The 23,332-nt window shown below is 43.6% G+C and overlaps 2 protein-coding genes across 3 annotated transcripts; one reads left to right on the forward strand and one right to left on the reverse strand.

Moving 5' to 3' along the window:
• Window positions 1-8,657: 8,657 nt before the first annotated feature.
• LOC103706910 (CBL-interacting protein kinase 5-like) lies at window positions 8,658-10,296 on the forward strand. The gene has a single exon (XM_089926773.1). The coding sequence runs from the start codon at window positions 8,710-8,712 to the stop codon at window positions 10,294-10,296; it is 1,587 nt and encodes a 528-aa protein (XP_089782899.1). The 5' UTR covers window positions 8,658-8,709.
• Window positions 10,297-17,413: 7,117 nt separating this feature from the next.
• Window positions 17,414-19,678, reverse strand: LOC103706882 (CBL-interacting protein kinase 19-like). 2 transcript variants are annotated; one of them, XM_008791147.6, is made up of 2 exons: window positions 18,020-19,678; window positions 17,414-17,619 (listed from the first exon to the last, which is right to left on the reverse strand). In XM_008791147.6, exon 1 carries the CDS (start codon window positions 19,479-19,481, stop codon window positions 18,033-18,035), a length of 1,449 nt encoding a protein of 482 aa, XP_008789369.4. In that variant the 5' UTR covers window positions 19,482-19,678; the 3' UTR covers window positions 17,414-17,619; window positions 18,020-18,032. The 2 variants fall into 2 exon arrangements, with proteins under 2 accessions (XP_008789369.4, XP_026660371.4); XM_026804570.4 differs by having other exon boundaries at window positions 18,073-19,624.
• Between the last annotated feature and the right edge of the window lie 3,654 nt (window positions 19,679-23,332).

Consider the following 23,332-nt stretch of genomic DNA (forward strand, 5'->3'; position numbering starts at 1 on the left):
GGACATTCGCGGACCCCTGTGGCCTTCAACGACGGGGTAGCCCCTACGCGGACCCCCCAGCATGCAGGTGCGCCTAAAGCAGACAACAAATATACGGCATTTCCTCCTAGTCGGCTGGTGCGAGCTACGCTGTTGCGCGAGGCCCCGACCAAAGCGCCATCTTATTCCACAACGGATGGCATCGCCTACGGAAGCGGACTACGGGCCAAAGAACGCCTCGAAGAGCCGACCACAGAGCGGAATTGCCTACCTCGACGTAAGGTGCTCGGCTCTAACGGGGCGAAAGGTACCTTCCACCTAGCACCTGCATTATTGCATCTACTTGTTTATATACCATAACGATCGACAAAATTCCGACCAAGATCGGGATGCCCCTCTAAGCCAACCATAAGCCGAGGTCTCCTCGACCTAAGGCATGGTCTCCTCACCACTAATTTACAGATCAGTCCATACAAGCCCCTGAATGAGGGCTCGGCCGAGTCTAAACGTCGATTTGGGTCGACCCCGGCCTGCAGCAACGACTTCAAGCCTAGATATCTGGCCAATCTCGGGAGTGCCCGAGTCACTATGTCTTGATTACACTTGTAGGTACTCTGTCCAAGTTCGAGACCAACAACCACGAAAACCTTAGCGATAGCTTGACTCTGGTCTACTATATCCTTGGGGACCGACTCTAAGTTTTTGTAAGCTTATACCCGGAAAGCCGAGCATAAAGACTCGGCCAAAATCTTTCAGAAGATGGACCTGAAAACCCGACAAAACTCCTTCGGGGTCCAAGGCTCGAGCTCAGAGCTCCGCCAATTTGGAAGCCGAACTCAAGGGCTCGGCGAGATTCGAATCCGAGCTCAAAGACTTAGTGAAGTTTCCTGAAGTCTGAGCTCGGGATCTTCCCTATCGGATATGAACTTAACAACTTAGCGAACGCAATCGGGACCTAAGTCTACGGACCCTAAATCTACAAACGTAGCCGAGTTTGAGGAATTCGCCGAAGGAAGCCGAAGGAAATTTTAGTTTAAACAATCAAAAAATTATCTACTATGCAGAAGAAAGAGACGCGCACAAATTTAGGAAAGAGAAATTTTTTATTGATAGAAGCCCGAAGGCTAAGTACAAAACCAAGGTTCAAGCGTACAATTTTGGGGGCTGACCCTATTTACAAAACAAAAAAGGAAAAGACAAACAGGAAATAAAACCCTAAGGAGCGGGTGCAGCTCCGGGGTCGTCTACCGCGGCCGCCTCGGCGCTCTTTGTTGGAGCCCCACCAGGTCCTTCCGCGGACCCGGCCGCGATAGTGGGAGCTTCGGCCGAGACATCATCGGCAACTTTGGGGGCAACGTCAAGAGATCCTTCAGGAGCTTCCTCGGTGGAAACCTCCCGAGCGGCCTCCCCGGCCTCTTGGACCTCGGCCTCAGCCAAGTCTTTGGGCCCATACTCGCCCTCTTCAATCCCTGCTCCGGGCTGGAGCAGGTTGAGATCGAACTAGGAATAGAGCCGCTTCAGCTAATTCCGGAAGTCTTCAAAGCCGCGGATGAGTCCGTCCACGGCTTCCTCCTCCAGCAGCTCGCGGAACTCTTCCGACTCTCGGAAGAGTTGCACTGCCTGGTCGGCTCGCCCCTGGGCCCTTCTCTCCCGAGCCTCGAGTTGCTCAATCTTGAGCTGAGTGGCTCTCGCCTCGTTCTGATGGACGACGACCCTAGATTGAGCCTCAGCTAGCCGAGCCTCGGCGCTGTGTAACTCCGATCTGGCTAGAGTGTGCGCGGCCTTCTCCTCCTCGAGCTGCGCGGTTAACGACTGGAGCTCGTCTTCGCCAGCCTCCACTCTAGCAAGGAGCTCCCTCCACAGGAACTCGACCTCGCCGAGCTTCCTCTCGGCTTCCTCCTGACCCCTCTGACACCTTCGGGCCCGCTCCCGATAGTCTGACGCTATGTGCATCAGTGTCTGGACCTCGTGGAGATGCTGCAAACAGCAGATGGAAGAGTGAGTTAAGGCTAAAAACTGAGCTAAAAACGAGAGTTAAAGGCAAACTTACCCGAACTGCGGAGCAATAATTTCCGTCCAAGAAGCTGTTGTAGCTCATGGACCAAATCTCGGCCTGGTCGGCTGGGAGCAGTGCGACTCGGAAAACCTGGCGCGCTACTGCAGGATTGTTGAGGGCCGAGTAGCCCTTAAAAACCTTCCACCTGGGGAGGTACGGCCTCCTCTCTGGTTGGGCCTCGCCCTCCGAGGGACCCGGGAGACTGAGCCTCGCTGAGCTCGATGGGGACGACCTCGGAGCCCCCTGACTGCTACTCGGCTCGGGATCCGAGCGCTTCTGCTCGACAGGATGTCGATCAGGGTGCTGAGAAAGAGGAGTCGGGCAAGCCAGCATCGCAGAAGCCCCCGCAGAACTCGAGCCCCTGCGGTCGGTGCTCGAAACCTCCCGAGCAGGCTTGGAAGACCCGGCTTTGCGACTGGTAGCCTCGGCCGCTACGCCCGCTGAAGATCTGGCCCTCTTCCTGGGCTCGGGTGGGGCCCCACCGATCTCGGCTGCCCTCTTCCGAAACTGAGCATAGAGAGCTGCGTTCTTGGTCACCATCTTCGGAACGTATGAAAGGACAAAAAGAAAAAAGTTCAAATAACGGAAAAAGAGGAGACAGAGCAGAACAAATAATGAAAAAACACAACCACCCTTACCCTGAGGGCGCGCCGAGCTCAAGCCTACGTTGACTAGAGCGTCCCCGCTTACGAGATCGTTCAGAAGAATGTTTTCCTCGAGGCCGCAGAGAGCGTCGAGGATCCCCTGCTCGTTTTTGGACAGTGTGGGGAGTTTATTGGCAGTCTTGAGCCGGGCCTGCCCCCACCTGGGGTCGAAACCCCATGACCGCTCGGAGGATAAAAAAAAAATTTCTCCTTCCACCCGTGAATGGATGTCGGAGCGCCCCGGAAGAATGGCCAACCACCCCGAAGGGCAAGATAAAGCCATTCTCCGTCTCCCGAGTTGGATTTCAGTAAGAAGCACCAACGGAAGACATTGACCAAAGTCGGTATCCCGTGCAAAATACACAAGGACAGAGAGCCAACGATCATCCTCTACGCGTTCGGAGCGAGCTGCGCTGGGACGAGCTGATAACTCGCCAGGAGCTCGTTCACGAACCCGTGGAGGGGGAACTGCAGGGCGGCCCAGAGTGTTTCTAGATACACTCCGATCCGACCCGGGGGAGGTCTCGTTACTCGATCCCTCGGCCCCGCAGGTTCCAGATGGAACCCCCGCAGAGGAAAAAACCACTCAGCGGTCATCTCCACCTCTTCATCGCGCATGGCAGACCCGACTTTGTCCGGACTAAGACCCATCCCAGGAGACAGAAGAAGAGAACGAGGGGGACTAAGAAAAAAGTAAAAACCCTCCGAGCAAACAGGGGGGGAAGGCACCTACTCATATTTTCGCTGGAAGTGCCGATGATCAGGAGAAAAACCAAGACGATCGCCTGGAAATGCCTCGGAGTGCCGCCGAAGGAAACTGGAGAACAAGAAGACGAAGGGAACAGGGTGCGACTATAATGACGGCCAAATAAGAGCCCTTGGGGCCAGAATGGGCATTTATATAGACATCTCCGACGGTCTGGATCGGCAGAACAGGATCCTGCCTTCCGTTTAGATCATGCCACGCGTCGGCCCCGAAAACCGAAGCGGCATATTCAATTTAGATCGACACCTTGAATGCAGAATCAGAGAAGCGTCCCATTGAATCGCGGAGCCCCATCATGAGCTCATGGTGCAAGGACGCTTCAAAAAACGAAAGAGTGTCGCCCCGTCTCCTCCCATTAAGGGCGCCTCAAAGCGCGCGGAGCGCCAAAATAATTCAAAATCTCCTGGCCCACACCAACGCGGTAAAAACAGCTACTTCCCGCGTCCGAGCTTGCGAGCAGCTCAAACTCGAAAGTCGGAGAGTAGTGTTGGGGGAAAATAAGTCGCTCCAAAACATAAGGGCACGCGGTCGGCACATGCCTAAAGGCGCCCGACCTGGAGCCGACCTGGCCCGACCTGGAGGCACCCGACCAGAAGGCGCCCGACCTGGACCCGACCAGAAGGCGCCCGACCTGGAGGCGCCCGACTGGAAGGCGCCCGACCAGAAGGCGCCCGACCTGGAGGCGAAGGTCGCACTATATCATAATTCCTATTTTCTATTCAAAATATTCTCCGAAGAAGAGTGCCTGCCCGAGCTATCTTAAAGTAAAGCTCCCGACCAGGCTTTAAGGCCTGCAACCAGACCTGGAGTCCGACCAGGCGCTCAACTCTGAGCGCCCCGCCCAAACACTTGGCCTTAGTATCCTCGACTTCGAGAGCCTGGTCTCTCGACTGCACCATCCGCCTGTTGCGGTCACATTCTCCTGCAATCCAACCTGGGACCATGCCCTGCCATTGCACTCAACAATTAATGCGCATGACCTCTGCTGATCTCCGGCTCACTCAACAATTAATGCGCACGGCCTCTGCTGATCTCCGGCTCACTCAACAATTAATGCGTATGGCTCCTGCCATCTATGGATCTCAAGCCCTCCACGGCAAATCCGCCCGGCCGCGTCCGATCAACCACGACGACTCATTGTCGTCAGCTTGATCTCCTACGGTAAGGCATTAATTCACACGATCATGCATTAATCCGACACATGCAATCATACGGTAATCCGTTCTCTCCGTCACATCGCAGGTATATCTATATCCCTCTATAAAAAGAAAACCCAACCTCCTGAGAAGGGGGTTGGCTGGCAAAACTCTTTGGAGACTCTCTCCCCTTCCACACATTAGCCCCCTCTGACTTAAGCATCGGAGGGCCGGCGCCGGAAACCCCGGCCACCGGCTTTTTGCAGATCCCCCGGAGGACGCCGCCAGCCGACGGACCGCCACCCGCAATCCCATGCTGGAGCTCCTCCTTCTCAACTGAGCGGTCACCCCCGGGTCCAATTTCCAGCAACAGGAAGCATGGGGGACTGGAGGTATGGGTCTACTCTCGAAGCGGGTTTCGCTGCCACTTGATGCTCACTCGCTGGGACTCCTCTAGATCCCCTGTGATCAAAGGCAAGGAGTACAAGTACTTATTGAACCGAAGTTTCCTTCAAGAGAACGACGAAGTGAAGTTGTGGGGCTTCCGACAAGGCGAGGAGGGGAAGCTGTGCTTTGCGCTTGGCAAGACACAGTAGGCGAGTATTCAAGCGGCAGCGGCATACCATCCTAAATATTGTAACTTTTATAAATATCTTTGATATTTGCATGTATACTCTCATCAAATATTTATTTTGTATGTATATCTATACCATTTAATGCCATTAAGAAGTTAGTAGTTTAAAATTAAAATGACGAAAATACCATTAATGGATAAACATACAAAAAGAAACGTTTATAAGAGTATATATGAAAATAGCAATTTTGGAGGGTATTCATGCAATTTCATATATTTAGAAGGGTATACACGCAAAAAAAAAAAATTAGATTTTTATATAAATACCCTTCTAAATATTAAAATTTGCATGAATGCCCTCCAAATTGATATTTACTTGCTTGCCCTCACAAAACACTTTTTTTGTTGGAATACTTTTGACATAACGATTGAGCTAACGTAATTAGTCAAAATTATACTTATTTAAATTAAAAATTAATTAAAATTATAAAAGTATCTTTTTATTTCTAAAGCGGGTAATAGGTTAACAAATCTCACGAAAAACTAAAACAGGTTGAAATAGAAAAAATAAAATTAGATTTTTTGGCATGTAAATCCTCATAAATATGTGAAATTGCCTGAATATCCTCATAAAGTATTATTTGCATATATACCCTTATCAAATATTTCTTTTTGCACATCTACCTATTATGGGTGTTTCAGTCATTTTTAATTTTAAACTGCTAATTTCTTAACGCGTTAGATGAGATGGGCATATATGCAAGAAAAAAGAAAAATGAAGGGTATATATGCAAAATAATTATTTTATAAGGGTATACATGCAAATATCAATTTTGGAAGGATATTCATGCAAATTTTAAAATTTAGAAGGATATGTGCGCAAAAAAACTCTATATTTTTCTGTTTTGCAGCTAACCATATATATAGAGGCAGAAATTAGCTACCTTTGGTAGTTATGAGATATCCAACAAATGTCATTGAAGGATTGTTTCCCTTCAAATAAAATGGATCGGGTCGACCTATCATGGGCGGATTGACCCGACTCCAAAAACCAATATCTTCTGTCTATTCCAATGATCGAAAAGCATTCTCATTCTCCTTAAGATTTTACATTAGGCATACTAGTAGGATATCTGTAATGTCATGAGTAATAGGTAGCTTTTTTCTAGGTCATAAATCCATGCATAGGCTCATTATAAGGTGGTATCATTTTTATACCTGGAGTTAGGACCTGTGGTGTCGTGGCATTACTGCTGAGTATGACACAATGTATGCATGGCAGATGGGGTTTCATAGTGGGCAAAATTCATAACAGTTCTGAGCTTGCACAATTAAAGTTTAATAAGCATATTTAATAGAAAATGTCGTTGCCACAGATGCAATTGTTGGTTTTGCTTGAAAAAAGCTGCAGATTCCGCAGACTTCTGGGGCCTTGGCGACTACCATCCGCTGGTGAAAGATATCCGAGCCATAGTTTCCGACGGACTAGTGTTTCAAGCGAAGCATGTATTTAGAGAGGCTAATGGGGATGCTGATTGGGTAGCTTCTTTTGTTGCTAACCATTTTAGGGACCATCTATAGGAGGAAGAGGCGGAGTTGCATACAGCTCTCCGTGATGTACTGTTTTTTTGATTTTCTTGGTTGTATTCATACATGCACGTTATGTATGAGACTTCCGTTTTCAGCAAAAATAATAATAATAATAATATAGGGTGGTTTTTATTAAAAATCTGACTAAGATGATGGAAGGAATATTTTTTTTCTTACAAATACATCACTTATGTTATTCCCATTTGAACATGATCTGACTCATAAGTGACTCAGCTCGTGGCTGTTTTTTGTTTTGTTTTTTTTTTGTTTTTGGTGTATCCAGTTGATATGATCGATGAGCTTTCATTCCTCTTATCAAAATTCAGTTTCTACTGATGTTTTAGAAGTAGAAGATGTTGGTGTGGTCGCTCCTCACGTGGGATCTAGTTTATTTAAATTTAAAAATTAAAAAAAAGATCCACCTTATTTGAATTTTAAAAGTAAAAAAAAAAAAAAAAAACAGTTTCAAACCGCCAACTTGGGCGAGGTGATTGCAGAAAAAAAAAGAAAAAAAAACGACCACGGGGCTCTATGGAAATAGTGAAGAAAAGAAAAAGAAAAAAAAATGTGCTACTTTGTCGGATGATCGGATGGTTAATTTTATCTATATTTATTTATAACATTGAGAGCTACAAATTGAACAATTTTGATCTTTAAAAAACGTTCTCTATTGATTATTTCAAGCATCAACACGTGGTGAGATCTATTGTTTATTTTGCTATTTATTATTGAAATCCATGATTAAATCTTATTGATATTTGTGCAGCCTCTAATTGAACTAGAAAGGATCTATTATATTTTTATTATTTTAAATAGTGGAAGTTTTTAGTTAGAATGGATCTCGTAGTTTTTAGTTGGACTGGATCTCGTAGTTTTTCTCTTCACATCAAAAATTTTCTATATTAAAAAAATTGTGTGGCTACTTATGCATGGATTGCTTAATTATTTTGCTTGTTAATTACTTGAGTAGATTAGAAAAAATTATTATTACTTGGTGAGTGATATTCTATTTAATTATCCAAAGAGAATTAAAAAAAAGTTTGCGGCAACATTATTTTTTTATTGCATTTTTCCACAAATCATTTCTTATTTCAAATCCTCCTCTCTATACTAGTATGGAATGCAAAGTTTCAACTCTTTGGAAACGATGAGGCCACCAAATCTTCTGAGCCATTTTTGCATTGTCAACTGGAGGCAATAACTGGATTTCCTCCTATAAATTTATGAAATTTGTTCAAGCTTGCATTTATCCATGTCAGCACGTCAGAATTTAGAATGTAACTGGATAAAGTTGTTTTATGCTCTTATTTTTGATTCATAGGGTTTTGGTATTCAACAGCTACGTACATTTGTTTCTTTTTTTCTTTTTTTGTGTTGCTGCTTGTAGATACTTTTTTATTTAAGGATTTGGACCCACAAATTGCGTAATAACCTTAAAAATTCGCTTGCAGTGATTAATTTCTCTTCCATAAACTTTAATATGGAACAACAATCCACACTTTTCCCATTGCAGCTAAACTAGATCTGGTGATGATCGATCGAAATGCCGGAAAGAGAGGAAAAAAAAACAAAAAAAAAAAAAAACGGAGGGGGAAGTGATAAATTAGGAAGCACCCACCATATTAAATTTAGCTCCATGAGTACCGAGGGCTTAAGAACCTTTCAGAAAGTCCATTTCATTCTTTCTCAACCATCTAAAACATTGCATTACAATAAAATTTTAATTGAATCCATGAAAGAAACCAATATAAATATAGATCATATGCCCTGGCATCTCCCTCCCTGCCCATTCCCCAAACTTTGCACCCCTCCTTCTTAACGACCACCAGCTAATTAAACCTTATCCCAGCTCTCACCATCTTTAGCCCGTTGCATCATCCCTCCATCTAGTTGGCAACCAGCCTGTCCAATTCTTGCCCCTGATTTAAACCCGGGTCACCCTTCACCACCCCTCCCTTCCCTCCATGGAGGGCTCCCCCAACTCGAAAACCAGGGCCCGGGGGCCGAAATATTTGCCTCCACCATTAGCTGAGAAGAAGAAGAAGACCCCCTCATACGAATATATCCACCCCCACGGCTGCTTCCACCCGTCATCATCGCAGAAGATGGAGAGAGGCACCGTCCTAATGCGCCGCTACGAGCTCGGTCGCCTCCTCGGCCAGGGCACCTTCGCCAAGGTCTACAAAGCCCGCAACATCCTCACCGGCGAGACCGTCGCCATCAAGATCATTGACAAAGAGAAGGTCCTCCGCACCGGCATGATCGACCAGATCAAGCGGGAGATCGCCATCATGCGCCTCGTCCGCCACCCCAACGTCGTCCAGCTCTACGAAGTCATGGCCACCAAGTCCAAGATCTTCTTCGCCATGGAGTTGGTCCGCGGCGGGGAGCTTTTCGCCAAGGTGGCCAAAGGCCGGCTCAGCGAAGACATGGCAAGAAAATATTTTCAGCAACTCGTCGGCGCCGTCGACTTCTGCCACAGCCGAGGAGTCTATCACCGGGACCTAAAGCCGGAGAACCTCCTCCTCGACGATAGCGGCAATCTCAAGGTCTCCGACTTCGGCCTAAGCGCGCTCCGTGGGTCGAGACGGCAAGACGGGCTGCTCCACACGACATGCGGCACGCCGGCCTACGTCGCGCCGGAGGTCATCAACCGAAAAGGCTACGACGGCGCCAAGGCCGACATCTGGTCTTGTGGGGTGATCTTATTTGTCCTCATGGCCGGGTACCTTCCTTTCAACGACCCTAATCTCATAACAATGTATGGAAAGATCAGCAGAGGGGAGTTCAGGTGCCCTACCTGGTTCCCCTCCGATATCCGGAAGTTGTTGTCCCGGTTGCTCGATCCGAACCCGAATACGAGGATCACCATGTCCAAGCTCATGGAGAACTCCTGGTTCCGAAAGGGATTCAAGCCAGTGCCGCCGACGCTGCAATATAGAGGATCGCCATGTCCGAGATCAGATGGCGACGTGCATGGCTGCATGCATGGCGCCACCTTCCCGTCAGAAGACGAAGAAAAAGATGAAGCGGAGGAGGAGATCAAGAAGAAGTTGGCAATGTCGCCGATAAGACCGTGCTGTTTAAATGCATTCGATATTATATCGCGGTCGCAGGTGTTCGATTTATCGGGATTATTTGAGAAGGAGAAGGGGGTGAAAGCGGAGGCGAGGTTCACGTCCAAGAAGCCGGCAGCGGCGATCGTGTCGAAGCTAGAGGAGATAGCGCAGATGGAGAGATTTAAGATGATCAAGGAGAAAGATGGGGTGGTGAAGCTGGAAGGGAGCAAGAAGGGGAGGAAGGGGCAGCTGGAGATCGAGGCCGAGATCTTCGAGGTGTCGCCGGCGTTGTTCCTGGTGGAGATGAAGAAATTGTCCGGCGATACATTGGAGTACCAGAAATTTTATCACCAGGAGCTGAGGCCTTCCTTGAAGGATATTGTTTGGACGTGGCAGGTAGGGGATCAGTCACCACCGCCGCAGACGCTGGCTTTGTCACCGCTCCGGCCGCCACTTCCGGTGCCCGCAAGTCATCCGGCATGCATTTTTTGATCTTCTTTGTATATGTTATTCTTGGAGCGGTGTTTTATGCTTTAGATGAGCTGGAAGCGCTGTTGATTGTGGACTGTTTGATTTCTTTTCTTTATGCATTTGTTTTGGATTTGGCTGCTATGGCTTGCTCAATTCAGCAAGAGTTTGTTGGGAGTTATGGTTTTATTGAGGGAGTGTAATAATTAAAGGCTCAGAGCCCTGGAGAAACGCTTAGCATATTAAAAATGTTATAATAATTGAGTCTAAACTGGACGACCTTGCATATCATTCAATCTTTCCGCCAGCTGGAATTTTAGTTCGTCATAAATTGTAGTTTTTCAATTCTTTTATTTTTGAGAATATATAAGAAGAAGGTGTGCGTGCATGCATGGATATGTGGATGCCCGAGCGTGTGCATATTAGTTCAAGTATTATCTTAAAACAGAATTTAAGATATTTAAGATTTTTTCACCGAAAAATACTCTGGTTAGAGGTAGCAAAAAATAATCTGACTCATCAACCCAATCAACAATAAATAGGTTTGGATTCAGGCTAAACAAATTTAGGTCACAAATAAATCAACCTATTTTGACCTATTTATTAAATAGGTCAAGTTCGGATTTTAGAGTTTTAACTCCTTTATTAAGGTTAACATATTTAACCATTTACGTAATTTTTCTTTTCAGAGCCCAACCCAATTCATCGATAGAGAATTAGCTGGCGCCTTGCCATTCCTACCAAGATCTTGGCTCTTGAGCATCACCAAGAGAGGGACGGCGGTTTTCCCATCTTCCTTTAATTTTTGGATTTCCCTCAAGGTTTGGAGAGGAGCGAAGGCGAGGAATATATTTGTGAAGAAACACAAGATAATGGATGTGGATCGCACCATCCTCTGCCTCAAGACCCAACACCGCAAGCTAGTCGACTCCACCCCACGCAGCTTCGGCATCCCTTAGCTCGCATCCCACCTCTCCTTCTCCGTCATTTTCACATGCAACTTCTTTCTTTCTTGAAGAGAAATAGCCTCTTCTTTGAGTTTTTGATAGAAGATTAAGGTTCTCTTTTAAAACTTCATCCTACGTACCTTCTTTCTTTCCATCCATCAATTTGTCCGTGTGTGTATATCTATCATGTTCCCTCATGATCAAGAAATAATAAGATATTCTTTTTTCCCCTGAATTCTTAGTTCTTATTTTTTTGTCTCCCTAAGCCCGTTTTCTACAAAACACTTCCTGTTGTTGCTAGTATCATCTTTTAAATTTGCATTTCCATACCATCAGAAATTGATAAATTCTTCCTTCATATTTTTCTTGACCTTTTTTAGTAGGGAGAGATGCTGTTAGTGAGTTACAAATTTTAGTTCTTCGGATGTGTTCGGTGAAGTAATGTTCACATATTTTAGTGAGTTGCAAACAAATGCACCTAGTTAACCACTACTCTTACTGAGCATCACCAGTAATTAACCAATTAGAGCTTAACTGTCTTCTTTCTTCTTCTTCTTCTTGCTGATTTTTGGGGGTGATGATGACCCATGCCCTCCAAGATGGTGCGACAATTTATGAATCCAAGATCTAAGCTTAGATCTTTTGTCATACCTTACAGGTGATGCTCATTGTGCATCCATTAAACTTTTTATGCGTCCATCTGTTTCAGCAATATGCACAAACACATGCATGTGTTGGATCCATTAAGTCTCAGCAATTTGTTTGATATGTGTGACAAACAGGTTAAGTAGTTAACAATTTTTAATAGTGGATAAACAGGTTATATAGGTATCTAACAGGTAAATAGGTTTGCTAGTGGACCTCACCCAATATGACCCAACAGGTTGGATAGGTTGGATCTAGACTGTCTATTTAATAAATAGGTCAAATTCAGATTTGAAATCTCAATCTCTTTAATAAATAGGCCAAGCCGAGGTTTGGAATTTCATGACTTGACCCGCATCTGACCCAACCGGTATATGATCCAACCTGACAAGATTGCCACCCCTAAATCATGCAAAAAATATGCCAACTTGAACTCGAGTTTGAATCACTTGGGTCAACATGAGAGAGAGTGATTTGTACTCAAATCGGTGTTCTGAAGAGGGACACTAGAACCACCACTGGGACTGCAGTCCAACCAGCCTGGCATTTATCATTTGCGAAAGACTTTGCCCATGATGATGATGCCGCCAGTGAAATCATTAGGTAGCCTCCTCACAGTTTATTCAGCAGCAGCAGCAAGTAGGTGGGAACAAAGTCTCCACTGACGTTGGGACAACTCTAGGAAAAAAGTAATGAAGGTTTGGATTCTTCCACTTCTTGCTGACTACTCCAGCATGCTGAAGAAACTAGCACCATCAAATTTCTATGATGTGACCGATTAATCTAGAATGAGCTGAGCAGCTGTTTGCCATAGAAATGGTTGAAAAAGCATGCCCATTCACCTTTATTCTTCCAGGAGCCCTACTCTAGCAGAAAAACTGACGAAGTAACATGAACTGGAGGAATCTTGGAAGATGTCAGAAAGGTGCACAGTATGCACTTCAAGTATTCAACCCACCAATTTGAAAGCTAAAAACAGAGGATCATGATTCATCACCATGACCAAAAAAAAAAAAAATCCTTAAATCATCCTAGAGACAAACTTATGAGACTAAAGAACTCCTGCAAACACATCAGAAATTCCAAGAAAGTCATGCCTAATAACACAAAGGTTTATGCAAGGTAATAAATTTCTCCAGTATTGTAGTTTAATCTTAAATCACATTGTCATGGCTATCTTAAGCATTCAGATGGAATACTTACCATCTTCCTAGGTTAATTAAGAGACAGAAGTGCTAAGTTTTCCATCTAGAAAACTTAAACAACAACTATGATCTTGTTAGCAACAAGCAACAGCAAAAGTGCACGATCTCTTTGGATAGGTAATTATCAACAGTTGACTAGAAAAAGACGAATCCCAGCAGACAGAATTTCTTTTGCATATAACAATCACCAAACAGAGGGGAAAAAAAGAAGAAGTTTCCTCTGAAAAGTTAAGAACATATGCCATCTCAACTTTTGCAAATGCTAAATACTTAAATCAGTAGATGCAAGGACCATAATGTAAATGCTGTCTACATAGCTCATATAAAAGAGAAGTCAAGTCAAACTGATTTTAAGTTCATGATACCAAATTATCCATCAAAGGTGGGTGCAGGCCAAAAACAAAACCAGAATATTTGTAAAGAACATCAAATTAGGAATCAACTGCAACTCTATATTTTCTAATTTCTAGACTTCTGAAATGGTCAGGCCACAAGCACTGAAACTTCTCTCAGATTTCCTAATGATTTAGCTCAAATGAAAATGAATCTATTCATATACAGAAACTTATGTTTCTTTTTACAGATCCAAAATGATCCATTATCATAAAAGCTGTAAAAGATCATTTATCAGAAGCCAACTTCAAGTAATAGGAAATATGCCCCTCTAAATGGCACTGTCATCATACCAAAAAGAGCACTCCAAAGTTTAACACTTGAACTCAATAGAAAATTCCTCATAAATTACATACTTCATTCAGCAATCTTAGAAAAATCAAATTAACTGAAAATTTCCTTGCACTACGTCAATTTTATTTCTTATCTGCATTTTCACTATTAAGTGAAGACTTCACGCATAAGTCCAATTATTTCCAACCCCTAGTTTACCTACTTTTGGCACATCTTTGAACACAATTTACGCTTTCAAAGGTGCTGAATTTGGCTCTTCTACAAAATGATAAAAAGTGAATACTCTAAAGCAAAATTCGTCATCTCGGTAGCGGATCCCATGCCAGTGCCACACTAGCACTGTATTGGCACGATATGGTACAAAATTTTTTCGGATACCAAGTACGCCATCTGTATCAGATACCGGTACTGAACTGCTATGATATAGTACACCCCGTACCATCCAGTTCGGGTCGGTACAGCGAACCATGCCTTGAAGAAATACTCTGCCTTCTTATTTATCAGATAAATGATGACAAAAGAGGAATTACAATTACAGATCCTAAACTTAAATGGGGAAAAGTTCATACATATAGAGATGCAGCTAGCAAAAACATCAGAAGAGATTCCACATAGCAGTAGAAAAGGCCACAAGAAACAAATATTGTAGGATCCAATGATATCAATTCATCCAAGATAGAAGCACCTTAAGGAACCAATCCTATTTGATAGATGTGTTCTCACAGCTTCAAAGAATTTTCAAATAAACAAGGTGCATATATAGCTCCAACTCATAAGAAGCTGCCTCCAAAGGTCACTTCCGTAGCATAACTTATTACAACTCCAACACCTTGGCTAGTTCTTTTTTTCTTTCTTTCTTTTTTGGTACATACCTTGGCTAATCTTGAGTATACAACTAAAGCAGTTTATCCAATCATCTACTTGAGCACTCAAGAGAGTATCTTGAAAATTTTCAGTTTAAGATTCATCTCTTTTCAATAAATAAACTAACAAATTTCCATATAGTTCTATCGCTGCATCTTTGCTCAGGCACAAAACATAGCCAGTAATGTTTCTCTCAAAACCAATACTAAGAACTAGGATCAAATACTACTAATCTCAACAACAGTGCCATTTTCCTTCTAAACTGTAACTGCAAAATCTTAAAACAATCTCATCCACATCCATCCATTGTGGCTTCTCCCGAGCTTGATGCAAAATGTGTTCCAATATCATTTTCTTTGTCGGAAAATAACTCGAAACAAACACCAGACAATTTCTGTGTTCTTCTCACTCTGGCAGCAAAAAATTCTATAAATAAGGTGATCTTATTAGTCCTGTTATATGATCATAGTCAGCAGGGTGGAAGATTGTTTAATTCATGCTTTTCAGCATTTCTACACTTCTAAATCTTCACCTCAATAGATTCTTAGTTATAATCTGTTAGAGAGAGAAAGAGAGAAAGCGGGGCCTGGGGCGTGGAAGCATCAAGTCCATGAACAATAGGAGGCAACTCAAGATAGTCTTTGACTTTCATCAGTTCTTGGAAAAAGTAGTTTCCAATTTCCATTGATTTTACCAATGAGGGATACTTTGAAGTGTAATACAGTAAAGCATGGCATCATCAACATGTTCATCATTCTTTGTTTGATTAAGTTAGTGGATCCTGCTAATTTGAAACATTTAGTTTTCTTTTTTCTTCTAGAGACTGCAGTCATGGGCTCTTGTTTCATTTGTAATTCTTCATAGCAGGGAATCATGATATTAGCATATCCAGAAAGTTACTTCCTGCATCCTGATCCTCAGAAATTCAACTTCTCAAATTATACCCTTGGATCACACTGTGGCTATTTAGTCCTCTCTTTCTAAGGAGAAACTCTTTGGCATGGGAATTTTAATTTTAATGAGGAACATGCAGAGAGCTTCTAAGAATTTAAAGGGGTGAAAAATTCAAGAAGCATGAAACAATGAATTGGACGAAAGGGTTCTCTTCTTTTCCAAGGATAGAAGTCAATTGGTACAAGGAATACTCACACTAAACCACCAAGAGAGAGGGAGTGAGCTTATAAGAAGTAACCCTAGTAAGACTCCATGCTGCAATCCTCTTTACTTTCTCACGTGATATGGAAAAGTTGGAAGGGTAGGCAACAGATTTGCTTGAATGGATAATAATGATGATCACCTTCTAGAGTTAATTAGGGGTGTGATTTGAATAAAGGTAACTAAGTAGATGAGTATTGAGTGGATGAGAGAGAAATGAAGAATGCAGAAGGGGAACCTCCACCACAGAAGTCCTTCCACGAATGGAAGGAGGATGGGAGAGGTAATATTTTTGAAGTACGCTACCCCATGGAAAGGGATGTTATTTGTTGCAACCATAACAAGAGGAGGTGGAATGTGGTCAGAAAGAAATTCTTTTCTTCACTATATCTAGCACAAAAAAGTATACCATTGCGGAATGACCGGCAGTTGCCAAGAATCTTTTGTTCTGGCCACAAAACACCAAAACTCAAATCCTAAAAGCCTTTTATCCAATGAAAAAAGTTTGTATAAAAGGGAATAAGGCTCTACAAGACATCAGATTCCCAAGGAGGATTAAATAGCTCAAAGAGTTTTGTGCACCAAAAAGGGGTGAATACACTTGGCTCACAATACAGATCCAGCAGCTTATACAACCTGCTTTGAACAACTTTACACATTTCCATACCCAATTGAGAACTCTTATCTCCAAACCAATGAAATTTTCTTTAACTTTCGTACCCAGATCATCTTTATAGAACCTTCACTGAATCCTCAAATGGAGCCCACAACTCACTTCAAGAGTTGTTGCAACCTCTTAAGGTTTTAATTCTTAAATATATAGTTACTGTTGAATGAAGTGTTGATTAAGGTCAATCCTTCTAATGCTCAATCAGACCATACAAGAGCTTCGACCTCTCTAAATCTGACAATTGCTCACTTGAAGTACAAATAACTTTGAAAAGCTGGAGGTTCCCTTTCCAGCACAAAATATTCCATCCTTCAGCTATGCAAGTCTTCAACAATGTAAATAAAAATTATGAAACAAGAGCCTCTCTCTTTTCTTAAGTCATTAAGATTTTCTTTAAAAAGAAGGGATGATTATTGTAAATATCTAAGAGTCTCCTTCAGATGGCAAAAACTGAGTTTAAATTTTTAACCCATTATAGATGAGTATCTTCCTTCTATAGAGTGTCGCTTAATCTCTATCTAAAATTATCGGCAAATTTTAGAAAGTGTAGGTAAATTCTAAAAGACATAAGGATTATCCATTGACAGGAAATATAACCCAATATTATTTGCATTACCGACAATGGAGTCCCTGAAAGCTAACGGATCCAAGATACACATAAATCAGACCACTAGGTCCCTAAACTAGAAACTGATTTTTACCATCACTAAATTTAATTCCTGAGCACTAATATTAAGTTCAACTTCAAAATTGACACTCATACTCTAAATTAGAATATTTTTGTACTATTTCACTGATTTGGTATTAAAAATATTACGAAATAACCAATGCATTGTTTAGAGGTTCAAAAACAGTTTCAAAGCAAGAGGCAGAGAATGCAAAAGCAACAAAGTTTAATACTCAGAGGATAGAATTTGAAAGCTCAAGTCAATCATTCTGGTCTTCTTTCTCAATTCAAGCTACTAGGATAAGATGGAATAAGATGTTTTGATTATCATCCATAATGCTAAAAAGTCCAAAGAGATTTCATGTTCATGTTAAGGAAGCTGCCAAAGTTTACGTTAAACCAGACAGCGTTGTTCTCAACAGATTTTTCTCAAAGAATAACCATACCTTTGTAACATAAGAACCTCGTCACTTAATGAGAAGGCTCAATGTGCCATCAAATTGTGGTCTGCAAATCCAAGAAGAAAACAACCCAATATTAACTACTTAAATGTGAGGCTGAAGTCATTGAAAGCATATCCTACATCAGAGATCGAGTCATTTATTTAATTTAACATTAAAAAATTGTATTTATTTAATTCTTCAAGCCAAACTGCCACTGGATTCCATTATAGATGCTTCACATTGAAAAATGAAAATTCAGTATTCTATAAAATTTCATTCCAAAACAAGTGCTGGGAGAATTTGTTGCTAATACATGAAGAGCAAGCTTCTTCCCTAATTCCTAGTACAGCTCCAGCAACAAATAAGAATATGATATAGAAACTGAAAAGAGAATTTTATGGAATCATGACTGAAAGAATCATAAATCATATGGATCGGGAGAGAGGGATACGGGAAAATTTTACTCTTGTTATCTTTCTACTCGGTATCAGAAGCAATATTGGCCATGGAATGCGACCTGTACATGAGATTCTGCAACCCTGGCTTCAGCTCCTTGTTCCAAAACTCCTCGTACTCATCTTTATCCCCTGCCTTCTTCTTCACCTCGACCACCACAAGCGATGGGGTGAGCTCAAAAATCTCTGCAGCTATCGTCAACGGCCCCTTCTCTCCCTCCCTCGTCCCTTCCAAGCTGACCCGGTAATCCCTCTTCCTCACCGTGAAGCTCACCAAGTTCGCAATCTCCTCCATTTTGGATATAATCTTCGACACGGGCTCCCCCGAGATAAACCTGGACTCCTCCCCTCTCTCCTCAAACAGCCCGGACAGATTGAAACCCCTTGAGAACGAGATTATATCGAAGGCATTCAAGCTGGCCGGCCGCGGGAGCCCTGCCTTCCGGCGCTCTTCAGAAAGGGTTGCAGGGCAGGATGCAACGGAGGAGTCGGACTCCGACCCGGACTCGGAGGCCTCGGCTCCCTCCGGATTCTCCTGCTGGTCCTGCAGCGAGGCGCTGCCACCGCCGCCGTCAAAGTCTTCCAGGCTATGCAATTGGTCATCCTCGATGTAGAACCGGATGTGGCGGAAACCCTTCTTGAACCACCGGTTGTCCATGATCTGGGGGATGGTGAATCTCGTCTGGGGATTTGTGTCGAGCAGGTGGGTGAGGAGGCGGGTGAGGTCGGGCGAGAACCACCGCGGGCACCGAAACTCTCCTTTGTAGATTTTCCGGTACATGGCCATAATGTTCTGGTCATGGAAGGGGAGATATCCGGCCATGAGGATGAAGAGGATGACGCCGCACGACCAGATGTCGGCCTTGGCGCCGTCGTAGCCCTTGCGGGCGAGGATCTCAGGGGCGACGTAGGCCGGGGTGCCGCAGAAGGTGTGGAAGAGGCCGTCTTGGTGGATCTGGTCGGATACGGCAGAGAGACCAAAGTCGGAGACCTTGAGGTCGCCGTTGTCGTCGACGAGGAGGTTCTCGGGCTTGAGATCGCGGTGGAAGACGCCGCGGGCGTGGCAGAAGCCGACGGCGGAGACGAGCTGCTGGAAGTAGCGGCGAGCGATGTCCTCCTTGAGGCGTCCCTTGGCGACCTTGGAGAAAAGCTCGCCGCCGCGGACGTACTCCATGACGAAGTAAATCTTGGTCTTGGTGGCCATGACCTCGAAGAGCTGGACGATGTAGGGATGGCGGACGCGGCGGAGGATGGCGATCTCGCGCTTGATGTGGGCGACAAGGCCGCCCTTGAGAATCGTTTCCTTGTCGAGGGCCTTGATGGCCACGCACTCACCGGTGTTGACATTGCGGGCGTGGTAGACCTTGGCGAACGTGCCATGGCCGAGGAGCTTACCCACCTCGTAGCGGCCTAGGAGGAGGGCCCCTGGGGCGATCTCCTTCTTGCCCTTCCTTGGCGCCTCATCCGCCATTACTAGAGGAGCTCGCAAGCTCCACGCCTCCCTCTCTCCCTCCCTCTCCCCCCCTCTCCCTCCCGATGGAAACTATTCTAGGGCTCCGGGGATTCGTATATATCGGTGGTGGTGGTGGTCTCCAATAAGAAGACGGCCGCTCCAAGTGGGAGGACGGGGGGAGGGGGATTTTGGGAAGGGGTAAAGCACCGTTTGACGTCTCTTCCCTTCTCTGGCCCTTGCCTTCATAATTCCCGTTTCCCGTGAGCCGTTCCGCTGAAAGTAAATCCCTACCGCGGCAGTAAATACGACACGCGCGAATTCGAGACTCGTGCCTGTAAAACATATGGCAAGCACGACTCTTGAAGCTAGACAAGCGATCACGCTCGCTCCCGTCAGAACAATCGCTTCGCGCGCAGCAGGGCCGGGGCGTAACCTGCGGCTTTTTCTTCGGAAAAAAGGCCGGGGAAAGAGTTGGGGAAACGATATGTTTCCCGGCCCAAGAAAATTCGTCACAAATGGCACCAGCGGCCGAACCCTCCCGATTACCCACAAAATGCACCAGTAGCATCGCGCCACGTCGGATTCAGATGCTCCATTGCAATGATGTCGGTCCTCGATGGCCAACTGATGACCAACCCGGTGCGGACACGACTTTTTGGTGTCGACGTGTCGATCGAGAGATGGATCATATGCGGGTCAGCATCGCGGACCGTAGGATGCTAGCATCTTTATGCCGTACAGCTGGAGATTAGTGTATCAGCGTATTACAAGGTCGGCATGGGTGATGGGATTCGATCCCTTTTTTTCCTCCCTCAGCAAACCAAGACCCATGGGACAACAGAGCAGCTGATTGGTGGTAAACAGCAAAAGCGGTATTTTTTTTGGTACATCGGCTACTCACATTGCTCTCGCATGAGCACACTTAGCTACATCATTATAAAAAAAACTATATAAATAAAAAAAAATAATTACTGAACATGCCTGATCTGAACAACAAGGAAATATATTCTTTAAAAATGGGTGCTCAACCTTCCTCCCGCCCCCCTCGCTTGAGCACTCAAGCAGCATCCTTAGTGGCTGCCACGTGACCCAAAATCGCCGCGCGAGGGAGGTTCCTCGCCACTCCTGTGCCAAAAGGGTCGGTGCGCTTCAAAATGCAAGGCCGGTAATTGGGAAGCCGCAGTTTTAATTTTCTTATTTCTTTAATTTATTTATATTTTTTAATCGACGCCAGGCTCCAGCACCAATAGAATAATATTTCTAGAACTTTAAGAATACGTTTTGTACTTTCATCGTATGTGACAGGCATCTGCATCTAGCTGGATCCACTGGCACTATAATTGTCCTTCTAAGTGTACTTGCTTTACAGATTTGTAATCGAAAGCATTTGGGTTGTCGTATTGCTGGCACAAAAGGATTGCCATCTGGCTATGCGACAATGACCATTAAAGAGGTCAAAAGGGTGCAAGAAGACAATTTTTATGGGAGTGTAGGTGTTATATTACGTATTGAAACGGCATTTTAGATGTTGTTATGCCGTGTAATGTGGCTTTTCTTTTGTTGCAATAGAATAATTTTTGGAGATGAGTATGATTATGAAAAAAAGGAAAGAATAATGCTTAATGGGTGCATGCATCAGTGAAATGAATGTTTTACATAAAATCAAGGTGTTTTTTAGGGCCAAGATGCTCATTTTACTTCAAGTTATTTGGCAAAACATCTAAATTGATGGTCATTCTCGTTAAGATGCTAGATTGCAAAATTGTTTTCCTTTTTTTTAGAATAAGAATGCACAAGTTATTATACATGTTAATCCAATGCACCTTACAAGATTGCATCATCTCTCTCTTTATCTTTATTCTATATATTGAATGGATTTAGAAGCAAATCTGATCACCTTCGAAATTGTTGTCCATGTCCTTGCTCATACTTCCATGCTATCATTTTTTTTAATAAAAAAAAACACTCCCCTACAAACTAGCAACCTTGTTAATTAGTAGGACCCACTTTATTAATTTCTAAGAGTAAAGAAAAACTGACCATAAAATGAAAACCTATACTCCTCTACCAAATAAACATAAACATCTAAAGAATAAACACTAACTTTCTTATGATAAACACAAAGACTTCAGGATTGTAAAGGATAAAGCTCATCCAGCATAACCAAAAGACTCCAACCTGTTAATCATTTAAACCAGAAGATATTGCTGCTAGGCTATGGGATCTGATAGAAGTTGTTATGGTAACAAACATTATCTAACAGAGGTTGTTATGGGATTTGCATACTTATCATGTAACCAATATCTGTTTATATAGTAAGATCCAAAACCTCACAGATTGGTGAGGGAACCATTCTAGATTAAGCTTGGGGTTGAGGCCCATCGGACTTCTCAGAGCCTCCACCTCACTCAACACAGGTATATTATTAATCTCTTAAAGAAGGCCAGCATGCTTCATGCTAAGCCCATCTCATCTCCCATGGCGTCTGGCCAGGCACTATCTCAATTCATTGGACCCTCTTGTGTAGATCCTAGTATCTATCGCAATACTGTCGGTGCTCTTCAGTATTTATCACTCACAAGGCCTGATATTTTCTACACTATCAATAAGGCTTGTCAGTTCATGCATAATCCTACTGAGGCCCACTGGACCGCCATCAAGCGCATTCTCCGTTATTTGAAGCGCACAGTTGATTATGGCATTTACATTCGGCCTAGCAAAATTTTTACCTTGCATGCTTATTTTGACGCAGACTGGGCCGGTTGTCCAGATGATAGAAAATCCACCAGTGGATACTCTATCTTTTTAGGGCCCAATCTCATCTCTTGGAGTTTTAAGAAGCAGACCAATGTTGCTCATTCTAGTACTGAAATTGAGTATATGGCCCTTGCCCACACCATGGCGGAGATTACCTGGCTTTAAACACTTCTCAAGGAACTTGGTGTTTTTCTCCCCTCCTCACCAGTTTTATGGTGTGACAACATTGGAGCAACTTATGTTACTGCTAACCCCGTCTTTCATGCCCAAATGAAGCATGTGGAAATTGATTTTCACTTTGTATGAGAGAAAGTTGCTCGATGTGATCTCAAAGTTCGGTTCCTTTCAAGCAAGGATCAGCTGGCCGATGTTCTTACCAACCCGATTGTTTCCACCAGATTTTTCTGCATAAGATCCAAGCTCAACGTTGTTCCTCCACCTTTGAACTTGTAGGGGCGTGTAAAGGATAAAGCTCATCCAGCAAAACCAGAAGACTCTAACCTGTTAATCAATTAAACTAGAAGATATTCCTACTAAGTTATGGGATCTGATAGAAGTTGTTATGGTAACAAACATTATCTAATAGAGGTTGTTATGGGATCTGCATACTTATCATGTAACCAATATCTGTTAATATAATGAGATCCAAAACCTCACAGATTGGTGAGGGAACTATTCTAGATTTTATTGTATCTTTCAAGGATAAACATCTACTTTGTGTTGATAAACACAACTACCACAAAAAATAAATAGCAACTTGGACCCCTCCACTCTTGGTTAGGTCAAGGCTCACGATAAACAGCAAGGACAGAAGATAAACATAAATTTCAAATGTAGTAAATGCAAAATAATATAGAATAACTACAAACTTAATGGGAGTACATACAAATGAGCTACATATAAGCAAAAACATGCGAGGGCGCTTTCTACCTTTCTACGCTCTCATCCAAAAATAAATAGAAATACCTAAAGAATAAACATGAACCCTCTAAGATAAATATCTAGTCTATCATACTAAATAGTAACATCACATAAATATTAGAAACATAGGTCGAATAATTAATGAATTTTTTTTTGAAACGTGGCGCTATTGTAATGGAGAGAGGGGGAGA

This window comes from Phoenix dactylifera, chromosome 1, assembly GCF_051530095.1.
Source record: "Phoenix dactylifera cultivar Ajwa chromosome 1, Ajwa_hap1_PhDact_Kaust_v1.1, whole genome shotgun sequence".
In the NCBI taxonomy this organism is placed as follows: Eukaryota; Viridiplantae; Streptophyta; class Magnoliopsida; order Arecales; family Arecaceae; genus Phoenix; species Phoenix dactylifera.

Coding starts and splice junctions, on each gene's coding strand:
- LOC103706882 (XM_008791147.6), bottom strand. CDS start 19,481: ATGGCGGATGAGGCGCCAAGGAAGGGCAAGAAGGAGATCGCCCCAGGG.
- LOC103706910 (XM_089926773.1), top strand. CDS start 8,710: ATGGAGGGCTCCCCCAACTCGAAAACCAGGGCCCGGGGGCCGAAATAT.